General features: G+C 47.5%; 1 protein-coding gene across 1 annotated transcript in view; it reads left to right on the forward strand.

The window, feature by feature from the left end:
- The window catches only part of LOC128076920 (kalirin-like), a 38,182-nt gene extending 22,861 nt beyond the window's left edge, over positions 1-15,321 (forward strand). The window contains exons 2-6 of the mRNA XM_052675425.1: positions 8,794-8,968; positions 9,719-9,923; positions 10,335-10,957; positions 12,662-12,807; positions 13,606-15,321. Coding sequence (XP_052531385.1) covers positions 8,794-8,968; positions 9,719-9,923; positions 10,335-10,957; positions 12,662-12,807; positions 13,606-14,401 — 1,945 coding nt within the window. The 3' untranslated portion in view covers positions 14,402-15,321. The remainder of the gene's footprint in view (positions 1-8,793; positions 8,969-9,718; positions 9,924-10,334; positions 10,958-12,661; positions 12,808-13,605) is intronic.
- The last annotated feature ends 624 nt before the right edge of the window (positions 15,322-15,945 follow it).

The following is a 15,945-nucleotide window of genomic DNA, read 5'->3' on the forward strand; positions in this document are numbered from 1 at the left end:
CTGATGAAACTGGGCTCTGCTGTCCTTCAGGGTGAAGGGGTGCCCTCTCCTGTCACCGCTCTGTCACACAGAGGCCAGCTCACAGGACACAGGCACCCCTGTGTGGTCTGTGCCACCACCTCAGCAGTTGTCCAGAGCTGCCTGCCTTGCTTCTTCTTTCTTCTCCTGACTGCTTTCCCTCTTGTCTTTTTCTCTTCACTGACTCACTTTGCACAGGGTGTGTGCAGCCTGGGTAGCCGTCTCATGTAGGCTGTAGTTTCTCTTCAGCCTTAACTGTATGGAGCTCACTTCCATGGGCAAAGACTGCTTTATTTTCAGCTCTCACTGCAGCAAGGATTGTTTTCTCTTTCGACTCAATCTGAAAGCAGAGTGCAGAAAGCACTTAACACCATCTCACAGGAGCCCCTACACAGCGACTGGCTCTCATGTCATCTCATTCTCTCTTTCTTAACAGATCATGTTATAACCTATGATCACAGAAAGTCCTGATCACGTTTCTCTGCTGTCACCTGTGGGCTCCTCCAGAGCCGTGAAGAAGGGGGAACTCCAGCCCCACCATGAGAAGACTGGGTGAGAAGTGCCTTTGACATCTTGGGGAACAGCCACACCTTAAGAGCTAGTTTTAATTTTTATTTTTAGTAGTTATGAAGGACTGTAATAATATTCTTCATTTCACAGTGATCCACGGGAGCAACTTTGTCTTCCTTCTCTGGGAAGATGTTAGAGATAGTTTTATAAACAAGGGGAAAGTATGTCAGCCTGAACCACTCTCAATCAAGGCATGAATTAAGTTGCTAGGGTTAGTAAGATTGGCTTCCAGGCAATAAACTGCCTCAGGTGATTTAGTCTTCAGGGAGTAATGAGTCTGTACTTTCCCCATCTGGTCAAGGTGTCTGTGCTGCTCTAGTAGTTGGCAGTGCGCAGAGAATCCAGCCTCATGACAGGCAAGCAGCCTGGGATGTAGCTTATATGATCCTATCTTGCTTTAGCAGAAGGCCTCTTTCTGGGTATTCTAGCTGGTAGCTTCTTGCTTAGCTTGTTACTGGAGACTATTGCCCCACCATCCCAGCTCTATGATGCCTTTATGAATCTCAAGCTAAGCTCATATCCCCTGCTTAATCTTATTTTTCTTTATGTATGACCCTTACCCTCTCATTCCCTCTGCCTCTGGTTGCCAAGGGAGGGAACGGGTGGGTCTCAAGCAGACACTGATGTCTTATGTGACTGCTGTCAAGTACATGAAATCCAAATCCTTAAGAGAAATTAGATGTTTCTCCATTAGTTGCCCTTACCCTCTCATTCCCTCTGCCTCCGGTTGCCAATGGAGGGAATGGGTGGGTCTGATTCAGATCGCTCCTTCCATTTCCAAGGATGACTTAGATCTCAGGCTACATCCTGCTGCTTTTAATTGAAATTTTAAGTTTTCATTTTTTTATATTGCTCTGAACATGTGATTTAATCAGTTATGTTCCCCGAGCTTACGATGCTGAACACAGGACATAGGAACAATCTTGAAAACCACAATTTCTCTTTTTGAACTGTAACTTGAGATGATCATTCAGGCCTGCTGCTGAGTGTTCCAGAGGGTACATTTGTGAGGCACCTCTATCTCTGCACTAGAAAGGCTTTGGAAAGACTTGCTTAACAGTCATTAACCTGTGAAGGGTAAACCAAGTCACCACCACTGAGCCTTCTTCTTCCACCTTGCTGCCTGGGCCTTCCTGCAAACCACACCATTATGCCATCCTTTCCCACCCCTTCCCTCTTGCTCAGCTTTCACATTTTTGTCTGCAACCCATTTGAGAAAACGAACTTGTGCTCCCTTGTAAATCTTCCACCTCCTTAGCGCTACTGTGCAAGTAAGCTAGGACTGCAACAAGCACTTCTAAGTATTCCTCACTAGAGATGAGTAGTGTTTTTGTGAGGGAGCTGCTGAGGGTAGCATAAACTTCTCCAAAATTAAAACAGGTAGTGTAAGGTCTCTGCTGGCTTGGCTAGAGGTGAAAAAAATTCCCTGCCCCAAGCCCTGCAGTTCGTCACCTAGTTATGCTGCTATTTCAACCCAAGCTGTTGGTGTTCAACTTCTGCATTCCCTAGAAGCAGGCCTGCTATTGCATCCTGCGAGCCATCACCAGGCTGCTTCAGTAACTCATCTTTCCTTCCATTCACAGGTCTTCTGCGCATGGCAACTCAACCCATGTGAGAGTCCACTTATGTGAGTACCCAGCAGCACACTTTGCTGTCTGTGGACATTGACTGCCATCTAAGAGACAACACAGCTCCCTCCTCTCCCCTTAGAAGCCACTGTATTAGAGCCTCCATGTGCATTTGCTATGACATACATCAATGTTGATGAGAGACAGGAACACTGCCGGGTGATCTTGAGCTGCCAAAATAATCAGCTCTGTGCGCAGCATGGCTTAAAGGAGTTTTCAGTTAGCAGCATGCATCCACTAAAGAACTTAGACACTCATATTTTTTCTGGGGACTTCCACACTCTACACTCTCGCCACACAGGCAAGGCGCTTTTGGCCAATCCTGTGGAGAAGCGGATGTATCGGAGCGTGGAGAACCTTCACTGGGCAGCAGTAGCTGACTCTGGGCTGTATTCTCACTGCCGGAGCCTGGATAACGAGATCATCTTTGGCTATAGAGGCACCCGTCAGTGGTCAGAAGGCTGTGTGGATGTGGCCCCCGTACGGAGCACGTTGGACTCCTTGAGAAATCTTTCTATCCGTCCTAAACAGACATCACAGTCAGCACAGAATGTGCTCCTCCCTCCCTATGTCAAAGTGCCTCAGTGGCTCTTCCCTTCTGCAGAGGACAGAGCCCTACGCGAGGATGCCAAAAAAGAGCTGAAGGAGAAGCTGAGGCTGCACAGCAGTAAAGTGGCAGAGCCCAGCAAGCCAGTGCGTCCACAGGCAGTTCTGACTGACCTGGCAGCACAGGAGTTTTCTGAATGCCAGATGTGCCAGCAGTACAAGAACGGTTGTGCTGTCAGCTGCTGCACAGTTTTGGTGGAACATGCTGCCCTAAGACGTGGCCTCACAGGGAGACAGAGACTCTGTGTCGCACACAGGATCATCAGTCCAGAAGACATCAAACAGGAGGCTCAGAGGAGGCTTCGGCTCCACAGGCAGAATAGCTCCCCTAGCTTGCCCTTCCAGCATGCTGAGGAAAGCCATGAGATGGAGAAATCCAGAACAGCAGAATCCCTGGAACGACTCAATGGGGAAATAGATGTCAAAGAAACACTGGGGCAGAGCAGGAAAAACCACTGCAAAGGGAGGCTGTACATACCCACCTTTGAGGAATTCAAGCAGATGATAAGTAAGGAGGCAAATTCATCTGCTGGCAGCAGTGAGACAACAAAGTGCTTGAGTGAAGGGCTGCTTACAAACCAGCTCTTGGATGAGAAGAGCAATAGGAACATCTGTCCAGAAGGTTTGGGAACCAAAGCTGTGAATGAAGCTGCCATCACAGCAGAAGATGATGATGATGTGTTCCAAGAAAACCACACCTCTGCTGGGTTTTCGCAATATCCACTCACGTGGGATGGTTTCAGGCTAAGCAGCTCTGAAGTTAAGGACAGAACTGTCCAGATCTCCAGCCTGGATATATCCCCAGTCCCCATTTGCTCTAGCCCTATTCCACGATCACCTTTGCAGGCAGTAGCAGTACGCAGAGCTGGGCAGGAGATCTTCAGTGGTGAGCAGCAGAAAGGAGAGACGAGACAATTAAATGATGTCCTCCACCTTGCAGGGCAGTCACTGGCTTCTGAAGCCCAGTCCTCTTGCTGTCCATCGCTGCTGTTAGAAGGCACAGACTTGTCAAGCTATGGAGCTAAGCTACAAAAAATGAAGGATGAATTCATAGGTTCAGCCCTGGAACTTATTAAGAAAAGGTAACATGCTCTGTGGTGTCACCTGAAAGTAGTTCCTTTGTTAGCTATCTGGTCTCTCTCCTGATATGTGCATTTAACTCCTGTAGCATAAATATGCTGTTGACAGAAACTTTTGTCTTGAGGTCTCTGCAGTATGTTGACGCATCTTTAAGCCACTGAGCTTAAAATCCATCTTTGTTTGGGGGTAAGAATAAAAAAGAATTCATTTTGTGCACCTTAGTCCCTTAATCCTGTCCAGGCAGTTATTAGTAGTTTTGGTGCTCAATTTCCCACTCATTTTATTTCTGTAGTAAATCATTGACAGGCCTTTTTTTTTTTTTTTCTTCCCTGAAATATTTGTTAAAAGTATAAAACAACAGAGAGAGAAAAAACATTCACACAATCCTTTTGGAAAAAAAGATGTAAAGTCTGTCCTGTCATTGCAGAACATTAATTCAGGTAGTGTGATGTGCAACAAAAAGGGCTTTCACTTACTGTCTTTGTGTAGTGAACTGGCAAACAACTGAGAGTAGGATGACTTCTGTGAGTCTTTTACAACCCTCCGGAGATCAGCAGAGCCAGCAAGTGAAAGTACCTACTGTCCCTCTGCCAACACCAGCACTGTGAGCAAAATAATTGTGCAAAACCTTCCTCCTTCTCAGTTGCTTTACTCCTCTCTCTGGGTAAGATGCTCACAAGAACTGCTTTCTCTGTCCTGGTTTTGGACGCTGCAATCCTGCTACCTTCCTTCCTCTGAAAGAAATGGAAATTTTCCCGTGCAGGCAAGTGGCACAGCAGGAATCAGCAAAGTTCTGGAAGTTAGGAACACCGGGCAGTGTCACTGTGAGCGCAGGCTGATGGGAAGAGAAGGAGTGCTGGTGGAGTGGCTTGTTTCATAACTCTGGCTTCTGGACTGGCTTTGCCAAGAATTACATTTGACTGGCTTCCTGGCTGCTTCCAGCATCTGCAGACGCAGTGTTGAAATGCCTGGGCATCAGCCTTGAACACTGGACTCGTATCTGTGGAATGCTAGAGCTCTGAGACTGGACTCTTCAGTATTAGAGATGATGGTGACTTCTGCACAGGAATGAGAGTCATCTGAAATAGCCTCTATGGAGCTGTAGCTGCTCCTGTAAACGAAACCAGAGTGATGAGCAGAGATACTTTGGCAACTCCGTAATCCAAAGCTTCCTTCAGCTGTCCAGCTTAGCCTTTGTGCTGGAGTATGAAAGCCTGATGAGGAAATAGACCAAAAAAAGCTGTGGTGTGCAACCATTTTCATTGAGTAGGCTATTTTTATCTTCGATGTGAAATGAAATACACAGAATGGCACAAGCTATGAGTAACAGCATAAGAACAGCTGTCTGGGCAGATCAAAGGTTGACTAAGTATCCAGAGCCTCAGGTGCATGCATAGCAAGGTATACAGGAACTGGGTAGTGCACGTGGCCTCTCTGCTTCCAAATACTTTCTGCTCAGGGCTTTTATGATTTCAGTGCAGTTTCTGTGCTTTTAATATCCTGGTAGCCTTTGTCTCTGTGAACGTATTCGGTCTCCCTAGTTGGGTTTGTTAAAATACATGATATGATTTTGTAATCACCAGAACGGGAATTCATCTGAAAATGTGAATGGCAGTATTAGAAAGATTGTTTCATGTCAGTGAACAACTCTGACCTATTCATTTTAGATAGTAACAACAGTTAGTGGTAAAGGCTGTTATTTGTTCAGGATAGCAGGAGGGAACTCATCTGTTGGCATTGCCAAGGTAGTGTTTAGTGGGAAACGTTAGTTTCCTTTGGCTGGAAAAGTCTCCATTTTCCATCATTTTCACCTGAGACTTTAAGAGCTGAATATTTGTTTATAACCTAAGCTGATTCTCACTGCAGAGGTAGGAGACTTCTTGTCCTTTGCGTCCTATATTGTGATGATTGGGCTACATTTTTTCCTAAGTCTTACATGAAAGATGCTGAAAGCTGGGGATTTGGTCCTATTTTCAGATATAGGGCTCAGCAAGCCTTTGACAGAGATGTTGTGATGGAACGTTACAGAATAAGACAGCTAAAATTCTTTTCTCTTTCTGATGGTTTTGTGATTGTTTTTCTCTTTCTGATGGTAAGTGCTACAGTTTTGCAGATCAGCTTTGTCTGGTAAGTGTCTGGTAAGTAAGTTCCTGTTAATTTATACATTTTTGTTAAAGACTCTTTTAATTGGCTGAATGTTTTTAGCAGAGAGGTGTTGAGATCTAGGCAGAAATTCTGTAGGCATTTCTATAGATTGTCCACTTTCTGAACCTTGGAATAAGGATGTGCAAAAAGGAGACATGCCAGAGAGCCCAGAGGGTTCAATACAACGTGTATACAACTATTCTTATGCTATCGCAAGGGACAGGAGGCAAAAAAGTTTCAGAATGCCAATTTCAGAGCCCTGGCAGCTAGATCCTCATGAGCCACGCCATCGTGCTTACAGCCATTGGTTAGCTGCACCTGGCTGAGCTCCCTCCCTCTCTTAGGAGGGCAGAGCACAAGGAAGGAACAGTACACAGGGAGCATAGTAAGGTGTTGGGAGAACATCGTGAAAGGAGAAAAAATGAGAAGATTAATAATCCCAGGGGTGTAAAAGAAAGGATTCTCTAAACTCAGTTTACACCACTGTCTAGGTGATGTGAGCGGTGTGAAAAAGCAGCGTGCTCAGCTCAGTCTTACAGCGTGAATCAGCAGAGATTATTGCAGTCTGTAAAGAGCAAAGCTGGCAGCAGTGATGGTCCAGCTGGGGAGGTACAGCTGCAGGAGGAAACGTACAGGAAAGGGACGGGAGGGCTGAGAGCAGGGATAGGAAAGAAGCAACATCTAGCTTGGGCTGCAGCTCACCAAACTGCTGTAAAAATTACAAAGGAAAGTGCAGCTTCTTCCTGAGAGCGCAGTGTATGTGGTTGAAGGTGTCACGATCAAGAGAAGATAATATTCCAGTTTTGCTACTAAGCTCAGATACACCCCGTTGCCTCTGCGTGCCTCAGCATACTCCTTTCCTTTTGTATATATAGCTATTCTGAGCAGGAACAAGTTTTGGAAACTTGTTTTTTGGCTGTGGCAGATCCTCATCAAGAGTTTCTTATGCCCCCAACCTCTGACATCCCTCCTTCAGGTGTGCCCTGCTCAGCTCTTGGTATTTTACCCAAATCAGTGAAATATCGTCGAGATGCTCTGGATGGGAATATGAGGTAGGATATATTTCAAACGCAGGTGGTTTCAAAGAATTATTCTAGAATCCAGATCATGGCCACATACAGTGCTGAAGGAGTGATACTGCCACATGGCTGGGGACAGGAGAGAGGAAAGAGACAGGACCAGGCCAGTACCAGGGGACCACAGCACTGCTGTGTGCCTGTAGTGTTCTAACACAGATACACAGACTGCTCCAGGGCAGTGTGGGTTTTGGCCTCTCCTTCCTACAGGCCAGGAGGGCCAAAATGGCACTTCCAAATCCACAGAGCAGGGCATTAGCACAGCAAAAGCAAAAGCCAGGAGTCTGCTGTTACACTGTGCCACTGCTGCACACCCACAGCTCAACTCTTTTTAATTTGGTAAATCTGGTGGTGTCAGCTGGGAGCTGGAAGTACTGATGGAGGAAGATGAACAAGCATCAGCTGCAAAGTTGCAGGCCAACTTTTTTGGCCTGACAACAAGAGCCAGTTTGTGTTCTGGGAGATTTGTTCCCTCTTCAGTGATTTCAGTATTGGCTGATGGTTTGTTGTCAGAGCCAACTGTCAATCATCGTAAAGAAAATGCCCATCTGTCTCATGTGTTTGCTTGTAGCTGGCAGTGTTGGAATTGTGCATTAGCAGTATGACCTACCAGCATCAGTTCACAAGTGAAGCATTTAAAAAGAAGCAGATTTTATCATAGAAGATGTTTGTTAAGCATAAAGTACATTCATAACCTTAAATATTTCCAGACACTGGCTTCCACTATACACAAACATCCATATTCTGTCCTGACAACCCTTCTTAACAGAATCCAAGCCCTAAGTAACCCCAAAATGAAAAAAAAAAATAAATTATTCCAAGCAGGCTTCATTATGCATGCAAGAAAAGTGTCTTAGAGCCTGTTAAAAAAAGAAAGGTTACAGGATGTGTCACAAACTGCAGCCTGTCAACTGTGTCAAGTCAGTGGTTTTGCACCAGGCCATGTCTGTATGGAGGGGTGTTATCTACAAGGAGAGGAGCGTGAGGTTGGAACAGGCTGCCTGTATCAGCCAGGCCAGGCCCATGTTACCAGCAGACAGCTGTGACTTAAGAGCACCCCAGAACTGCCAAGTGAGACTCGCAGGCTGCCGGTTATTTCAGGGCTCTTCAGTGCACCGAAGGTCCTGATCACGAGCTCCCTGAAAGCAGAGGGAACCTTTCCAGTGGTTTCTGTGAGTTTGGGATCATATGAGATGAAGAACAGAGGGAGAGCTCCTTTAATCCTTTAATCTCTTCAAAGTATTGTGACTTCTTGCAGTTGATTTTCTTCCATGTGAGCAATACAGCTTCTCTGTTGACAGCATCTTTTTAAATAGCTGGAAAAATGGATATAGCCTACTTAGAAGGAGGTTTTTCTGGTCCCAGTGGGTAAACCTCATGCTTTATGAACACAAAATAGTGCTGTGAACACCTGAGACTTGATATCCCAGGCTGATGCTGGTATGAGTGCAATTACCCATTTGCACTGCTATAACAGAGCTGTGTTTAGAGCCCCTGAAACACAGACACAGAAATCTATGCCAACAAGACTAGATTCCTGCCTGAACTTTCCATGAATTGTTGTGGCTGGGCTGATCAGACTGTGGCTTTCTGCTCAGTCTCATCTGGGTCAGGAATGGCAGGTAAGTTGCAGACGTGATATTCATCAGAATTTGCTTCTTTCCCTGCAGCTGCAATGCTGAGACTGCTGCCAAATCCCCCTCTGAGGGACAGTGTGATCTGAAGGAAGACGATCGCCCACCTCCAGAGGACAGCCAGCAAGCCACAGCAATGTCCATGGCAACAGAGAGCTGGGAGGATAAGACAAGCAATGAGAAATCGAGTGATACTCAACCTGCAGGGAATGTAAGGCAGAGGAATTCACCTCTCATTTTGTATGTTTGTTTTGGACTTTTTCTTGTCAGAAGTGCTGAAAGATCTCTTTGTTGCAGAAGCTGGGCAGCTTGGCATCTGAGATCACATGATCGATTTATCAGAAGGACTTCTAGTGCCTATTTTATTACACTTAAGGAAATGGGAGCCAGCTGTATGCCCTTGTCTATCTGCCTCTGAAGGGAGCTCAGCAATAATCCCCCTGTGGCTTTCACCATGCCGCCACCCCTTCATTGCTGCACTGCCCGGGAGATCAGCCAGGTCCTTCTCTTGTCCCCATTTGTCAATCCATTAATGTAGGTGAGGCTTAAAGGCCTGGGCCAGCAGCTCTGAAATATTCACGGATCAGAGGGAAGCAAAGTTAGATCCCTGGAGGACTGGTGCAGTTGCCACTTTTAGAGCCTTAGCCAGGGCTATGTTGTTCACTTCTCCATGCTTATTCGACAGCTGTGGCCCAGCCACCACTGAGCCACTGTACTGACAGCTACAGAGCCACGGGGGAGAGGAGTTCTTGCTGTTGGAACCAAGCAAGACAGAAGGACCTGGGTTTTGTGATTATAGAATCATAGAACATCCCAAACTGATTGTGTCGAAGAGCTGCATTTCAAACCACATGGCTAATGAATTGCCTTTTTCCTCCTTTGGCATCTGAAATCCAGTGGCTGCAAACCAGGCATTGCTTTGACCGCTGCCTTGCTCCAACCCCGCTTGCCTTTCTTGCAGACCTCCAGTCCCAGCTGCCGCCGATCCAGCTCTGACATCGTCCATGAGAGCACGGATGGTGCCAAGGCCCAGAGGGAGTGCAGGCTGCGGCCGCATTTCAGTGACCCCATGCCAACAGACTCAGTGAAGAGGAAGCAGCTGGAGCTGAAGATCGCAGCGGCAGCACGGCAGCATGCACAGAAACGCCGGCAGGAGCGAGACTACGGTACGCACAGTCTGCACTCTGTGGTGGGCCAGATGCTCAGACCTGCTATTCTAGTGTAAATACAGTGCAACTCTACTGACCTGGGGAGGGAAGCATTCCAGATTTAACCTTGATATGCGAGAAATCAGGATCTATCCTGCTGTGTCTCTGTCCCTGTCTGGCAGATGGCACGGGAGAGAGAGGCCAAACAAGTTCACAGGTAGAGGCAGTGCAGGGAAGACAGGCTTCACCTGGGAGCCAATTACTTCTGATCCCCCACTCCCTAACTTTCCAGCAGCACAACAGGAGGGTAGACAGCCAACAGCCCTGCTTTCATCAGATCTCCCCACCGGGGTGGCTGTGCCAATTTGAGTTCCCCAGGTGAGCTCTGTTCAGCTGACAGTGCCTGTAATGATTTGTGTCTGTTCTCAGGTCCAGTGGTAGCAAAAGCCAACCTTGGTCATGGCAGCAGCTTTGACGAGACTCGCCGTGCCCCACGTGGCTCCCTCCGTTCCAGACATCACTGGAGCAACATCAGCAGCCTGAGCACCGACAGCGGCATCGTGGGTGTGAACGATGTCCGTGATGACCTGGATCCCAGTGAGGCCACCCGGACCAAGTCTGCAGAGGTGGAGAGGGCAGACAGTGGCATTAGCCAGATGTCAGCCAGGAAGTGGAGGAACAGGGCATCCGAAACACTGAGCTCCCTGCAGGCCTGGGAAGCCCACCGGCCCTGTACCGACTGTGGAGAAAGGGACCTCCCAGTAGAGACAGATATGCAGAACTGCAATCAGAGGCGGGCTGACCTCTGTGAGAAGTGCCGCAAGCGCAGGACGGAGCGCAAGGAATCCGTGCTGGAGTTCGTCAACACGGAGGCCAGCTATGGGGAGGACCTGCGCATCATCAAAGAGGAGTTCTATCTCCCCATGCAGGCAGCTGGGCTGCTGAGTCAGGAGCAGCTTCTTGGCATCTTCAGCAATATTCAGGAGCTCATTGATCTCAATGAAAGCTTCCTGGAAATACTTCAGGAAGAGATCGATCAGGCCTTTGATCAGGTATGATGCCTGTGCGCTGAACTGGGCAGACAGGAATAGGTTTTGTGTTAGTGAGGCAGCACAGCTGGAGTAGGGGGATTGGGAGGTAGGATCACGGGTTCTGGTCATCTCCCTAGTCCGTTGCTCCCTCAGTTATTGTAAACCAGTGATTGCAGGAGGTCTGTGCCAAATCACAGCTGCTGGCCTCACTGCTACGGTAATCATAGAATCATAGAATAGCCTGGGTTGAAAAGGACCACAATGATCATCGAGTTTCAACCCCCTGCTATGTGCAGGGTTGCCAACCACCAGACTGGGCTGCCCAGCAAGTCGTCAGCCATTTATCCCATTAAGGACCTAATTGCCCCATTACTATAGTTAGCTTTAAGCCAGATAGCTTGAACACTTTTAAGAGTGTGACCACAGGGTCACAGAGCTCAGTTTGGTCTGGCCAGCATAAGAGGACCGAGCTTGCAGGCCACATGCTCACCCAATCCTGAGCTGGTGTGAGGTTGCAGTTTATTGCAGCTTGCCTCTAGGCTGGTTGCAGGGCCAGACAGCACAGGCTGCTCCCTGCTCTGATAACAACTTGTACCTACTTACAGCTTTGCATACCAGTTGCTTCTACTGATTCACTCTGCTTTGCACAAAGAATTCTCCTATCCCATCAGTATAGTGGGTAGAGGGCAGAGAAATATAAATAAGTTTCTAGAACAGCAGATGCTGTAGAGGACAAATAAACAGCTTCACACCATCCTTTCTTTGAGGAACCAAGCCCCACTCATTGCTTTGTCAGTTTCACCAGGACATTTGCTCTCTAGGAAACACATCCTTCTTCTCCCTCTCTGAAACATCAAACTGAGCGACGTGTCTCAGAAACTGACGGCCTCTCTCACGCACCTGGCACACTGAAGTCAGATATGCACTGCAGTTGTCCTCTGTGCATAATTTCTCGAGACAATGGCTTCTACAGAGCTGTGGATTTCCCTGTTTCTCCTCCATGTTGCCCTTTGCAGTCAGAGCTCAGTACTGCATCAAAAAGCTGCCAGCAGAGAATTGCTCCCTCTCTTGCTGCTGAAATGAGTAGTAATTGCAGAGCGTATCGGCATGCACGTAGACAAAGATAAAAGCATGTGGCACAAGATGCTTATATTTCTGATTAGTCTGGAAATCAAAGATCAATTTACTATGAAATTTGTTTTTCAATTAAGCATCAAAGTAGCCAGTAGGAGTGCAACTGATGGAGATCCTGCTTCCCAGCCAGCCCAGCTGCTCAGAGCAAATGCGGAAGTTGCTAACTGCCATGTCTGTTCCCTGAGTTACATGCCTCCCTGCCCATTTGAGCCTAAACTTTCTCTGTTAATTTATGCACTGCTGCATTAGTCTTATGGCAGACCTGCCAGCAAGAAGGCCCCTTAAAGCCCTCCTGACTAGAAGGCTGACTCTGGCCTTTAGGCCCTGGTCTGTTGAGCTGGCTGAGCCCACAGAAGCAGAGAAGACATTTCTTTACATGTAGAAGAGCACGCAGTTAGAGCAGCTTCCCTTTACCTCCCCATGTGCCACTTGCTCTCCGCCATGCAGGGACTGCCTTTCCTCCAACAGGGTGAGCCCAGTTGTTTGCTCACCAGATCCTACAGCAGGTTTGTAGTGATAGGACTGAATGCAGGCTCTGTGCTTGTGCTTCTCCTGAGCTAACCCAGCAGGGGCTGTATTGCATGCTTGCAGGGGGACGATGACCTGATGACCGTGTGCATCGGCGAAATATTTCTAGAGTTCGTCAACATGTTGCCAGCCTTTCAGACCTACTGTCTTCAGCAGTCCTCCTCTGTGAACATGCTCAATGCTCTGGAAAAGGAGAAAGAGTTGCTCAGGTGAGAAGAGGGCACCAGGCTGAGGGCAAAGCCTTTGTCAGCTCAACTAGATCAGAGTTTTGATGCTAATGTTCATTTGGGATAAACTGCAATGTCTTGGGGTGAGGAGCTTACTTTATGCTTCAGAATATGTTCAGTCCTCAGTATGCACAGTGAAGCAGCCTGTTGGTGTCCGTCTGTGTATGGTATTTTGTGCTGCCAGTGTTTGCCCACTGACCACAGAGCTTAGCTTTCGCTAACCAACACCCAGCTAAGAACATTCTCAGTCCCTGCACCAGAGCACCAGTGGTTTGGATTTCCACTGGGAAAAATCACTGAGTGAAGTATGCATGACTTGAATGTTTCCCATTTCTAGCCCCAGCCTGCGCGGTGAGTCATTTCTCTGTGTCCACTGCAACAGCTATAAAATGATGACAGAACCAAATTCTTGTTTAGAGCGCTTTGCAATCGAATGATGAAAGAACCTACAAATTTATGTAACCTGATATAAGCTGATGTATCTGCCTTGGGCCAATGTCAGTGTGTACCAGAGAAAGATCACACCCTCACTGTTTTACAGTGATTAACAGATGACTGCTAAGATATTACATTCTAGCATACCAGACCCCTTGTCGTAGTTCTGCAGCTGAGCGTGGCTGCAGACATTTTTAATTTTTGAAAAGACAGAACTCACAAGGCTGCTAAAACCAGAGCAGCACTCAGCAGCTGTCAGCATCTCGCTGCTCCTTTGCATTTCGGATTGCAGCATCTGCTGACAAAACAGCCACCATTTCATTCCTTCTTCTTAAATCCCTGCAGAATATTCCTCAACGTGTCCCAGAATGACAACACAGCACTGCGACGGATGAACTTGAGGTCCTTTCTGATGGCCCCCTTGCAAAGGGTCACAAAGTACCCACTGCTGCTCAGCAGAATCATCAAGGCCACCACTGAGTACCACCCAGATCACGGCAGCCTGCGGGAGGCCAAGAGCCGCATCGAGTCCCACCTGGAGCACATCAACATGAAAACCAAGCAGGAGGGAAACACGTGGACCCTCCGCTCCTTTCGCCAAGACAGCAAGAAGAAGAGGGAAGTCATCAACATTGAAATGAGGGAAACTGCCCTCAAAACTGTGGGATGGCTGCGGGAGGAAACACGATTTGTCATGGAGGGGTCTCTGCAGCTGGCCCAGCCCCCTGACGGCCAGTGGGTAAAGAAAGGCAGTAAGACCCTGAAGTTTCAGAACATGCAGGTCCTCCTCCTGGTGAATATGAAACGTGTGTCTGAGTCCAGCCTGGAGTCAGCTGAGCCCGGGCCTGTGAAGGATGCCGTGCTGGTACTCATCAGGGACAAAAATAATGGGAAGTTCCATTTGCTCAGGGAGCCCTTGAGGCTGAGTAATTGCATTGTCTCCACTGATCCTGACTGTGACGACACTTTTGAACTCATTGAAATCAGGAGGGAGGCGTTTGTGTTCCGTGACAGCGACCGGGCACGGACTCACCACTGGTTCCGGCAGATCCGGCGGTACTCGCGGGAGTTGGGCTCCTGGAAGAAGCGTCGGAACGCGCTGCCCAACATCATGATCAGCACGCCTCACACCAGGCCCTGAGACCCGTGTGGGCAGCACGCAGTGACACTGGGCTCGGCCAGAGCCACGTGCGAGGACCCTGAGAGCCTGGGTGGCCTGAATTTGCTCTGCTTCGTGGACAACACGGAAAGGAGTCTGATGCATGAACTGCTTACTGAGCGGCGCCGGAACCAAGGTTACAGCCTGATCCCGGTCTCCAGCCTCAGGACTCAGAGCCTGTTTGTGGCTGATGTACATACACAGAGGGGCCTGCTGAGGAGCAGACCTCTGGAGGAAAACAATGAGTTTAACTTGTTAATATTGCACTGTGGGAGAATGATGTGTGATGCTTGCATTTGCATGAATTCTGTTGAAAGCCAGTCTTGATAACATGAGAGAGGTTTCTACCACTGACTATATTTCATTATAGGTAAAGTCAGGGTCAACATTCGGTGCAGTATTATGCAGAAGAGGAGGAAAGTCGGAGAAAATATTTTCCATTGCTACTCCTGAGGACTGTATTTCATTTTTCAATTGTATCTTCAGTCACAGTACTTGTTTTAAAAGGTCTTTCATATTTAATCCGAGTCAAGTAGGAGTCGAGTAGGAGTTAATTTACTCTGATCCAGCTGCATGCCCACAGCACACGAAAAAGGTCAGATGCTAAAAGGGGTTCTTGCTCTCTCCCGTGTGCACCCCAAATACATGTAAAGAGCGTTGGAAGAGCAGTATCCCCCCAGTGGAAGTCTGTATTTAATGGACTCAGAGACTGAGACGTTACAGTGCATCTCAAATATTTCAGAACTGTATGTAAATATGGCTCTGCTACCACTAATAGTGAACTTAAAATGCAATTATTTAAATGATGTAATCTAGTGTATTTCAAAATTTAACTGAAAGGAACACTTTACATCGTCCTGTAGAGAAAACATAAAAGGTTTTAATAATTATGTTTCAATGACTTTAGGTGGGTATTTTTAAAAAGAAATATTTGGGTTTTCTGGAGTAGACATTTCATTTGATGTGAGTGGCATTTGAGTGAACGATTGCCTGTGTCTCCTGAACAGAATTCAGAGGTAGTCCTAATGGGACTGGGAGAACAGTGCAGCCCTGCTGCCCTAAGAAACGATAACTGGCACAAAACGTTGTGCCTGGGCAGGTCAGGCCCCAGTACGTGAGAAATGAGAGCTGAAACTGGGACCACAAAGCTCCCCTGTAAGGTCCAGCCTCTCTCAGTTCCTCAGCAGAGAAATTACTTGAAGAGGAACAATGGTAAAAGGCAAAAAGGCCCTAACCTTTTCAGCCTGACATTACCACTGACTGTGGCCCTACGATTACACCGTCAGCAAAATGTCACGCTGTGACTAACACGACAAAGGCCATGTTACAGCCTGAGAGGATAAATTAAAGGAGCTTGAATTTTGGTTGGTGAATCTCAGAGAACAGTCCTTAAACGTTCATTCAGATCCCCAGGGTAAGGACAAAGCCAGTCAGCATTATTCGCCATCAACACGATACTTCATATTTGTGTATCTCTCCAGAGATCAGCATCAGCTAGCCCACAGACAAAGGCAGACAGGGCTGCC

Source organism: Tympanuchus pallidicinctus, unplaced genomic scaffold (genome assembly GCF_026119805.1).
Source record: "Tympanuchus pallidicinctus isolate F22 unplaced genomic scaffold, pur_lepc_1.0 scaffold15, whole genome shotgun sequence".
Taxonomy (NCBI): domain Eukaryota; kingdom Metazoa; phylum Chordata; class Aves; order Galliformes; family Phasianidae; genus Tympanuchus; species Tympanuchus pallidicinctus.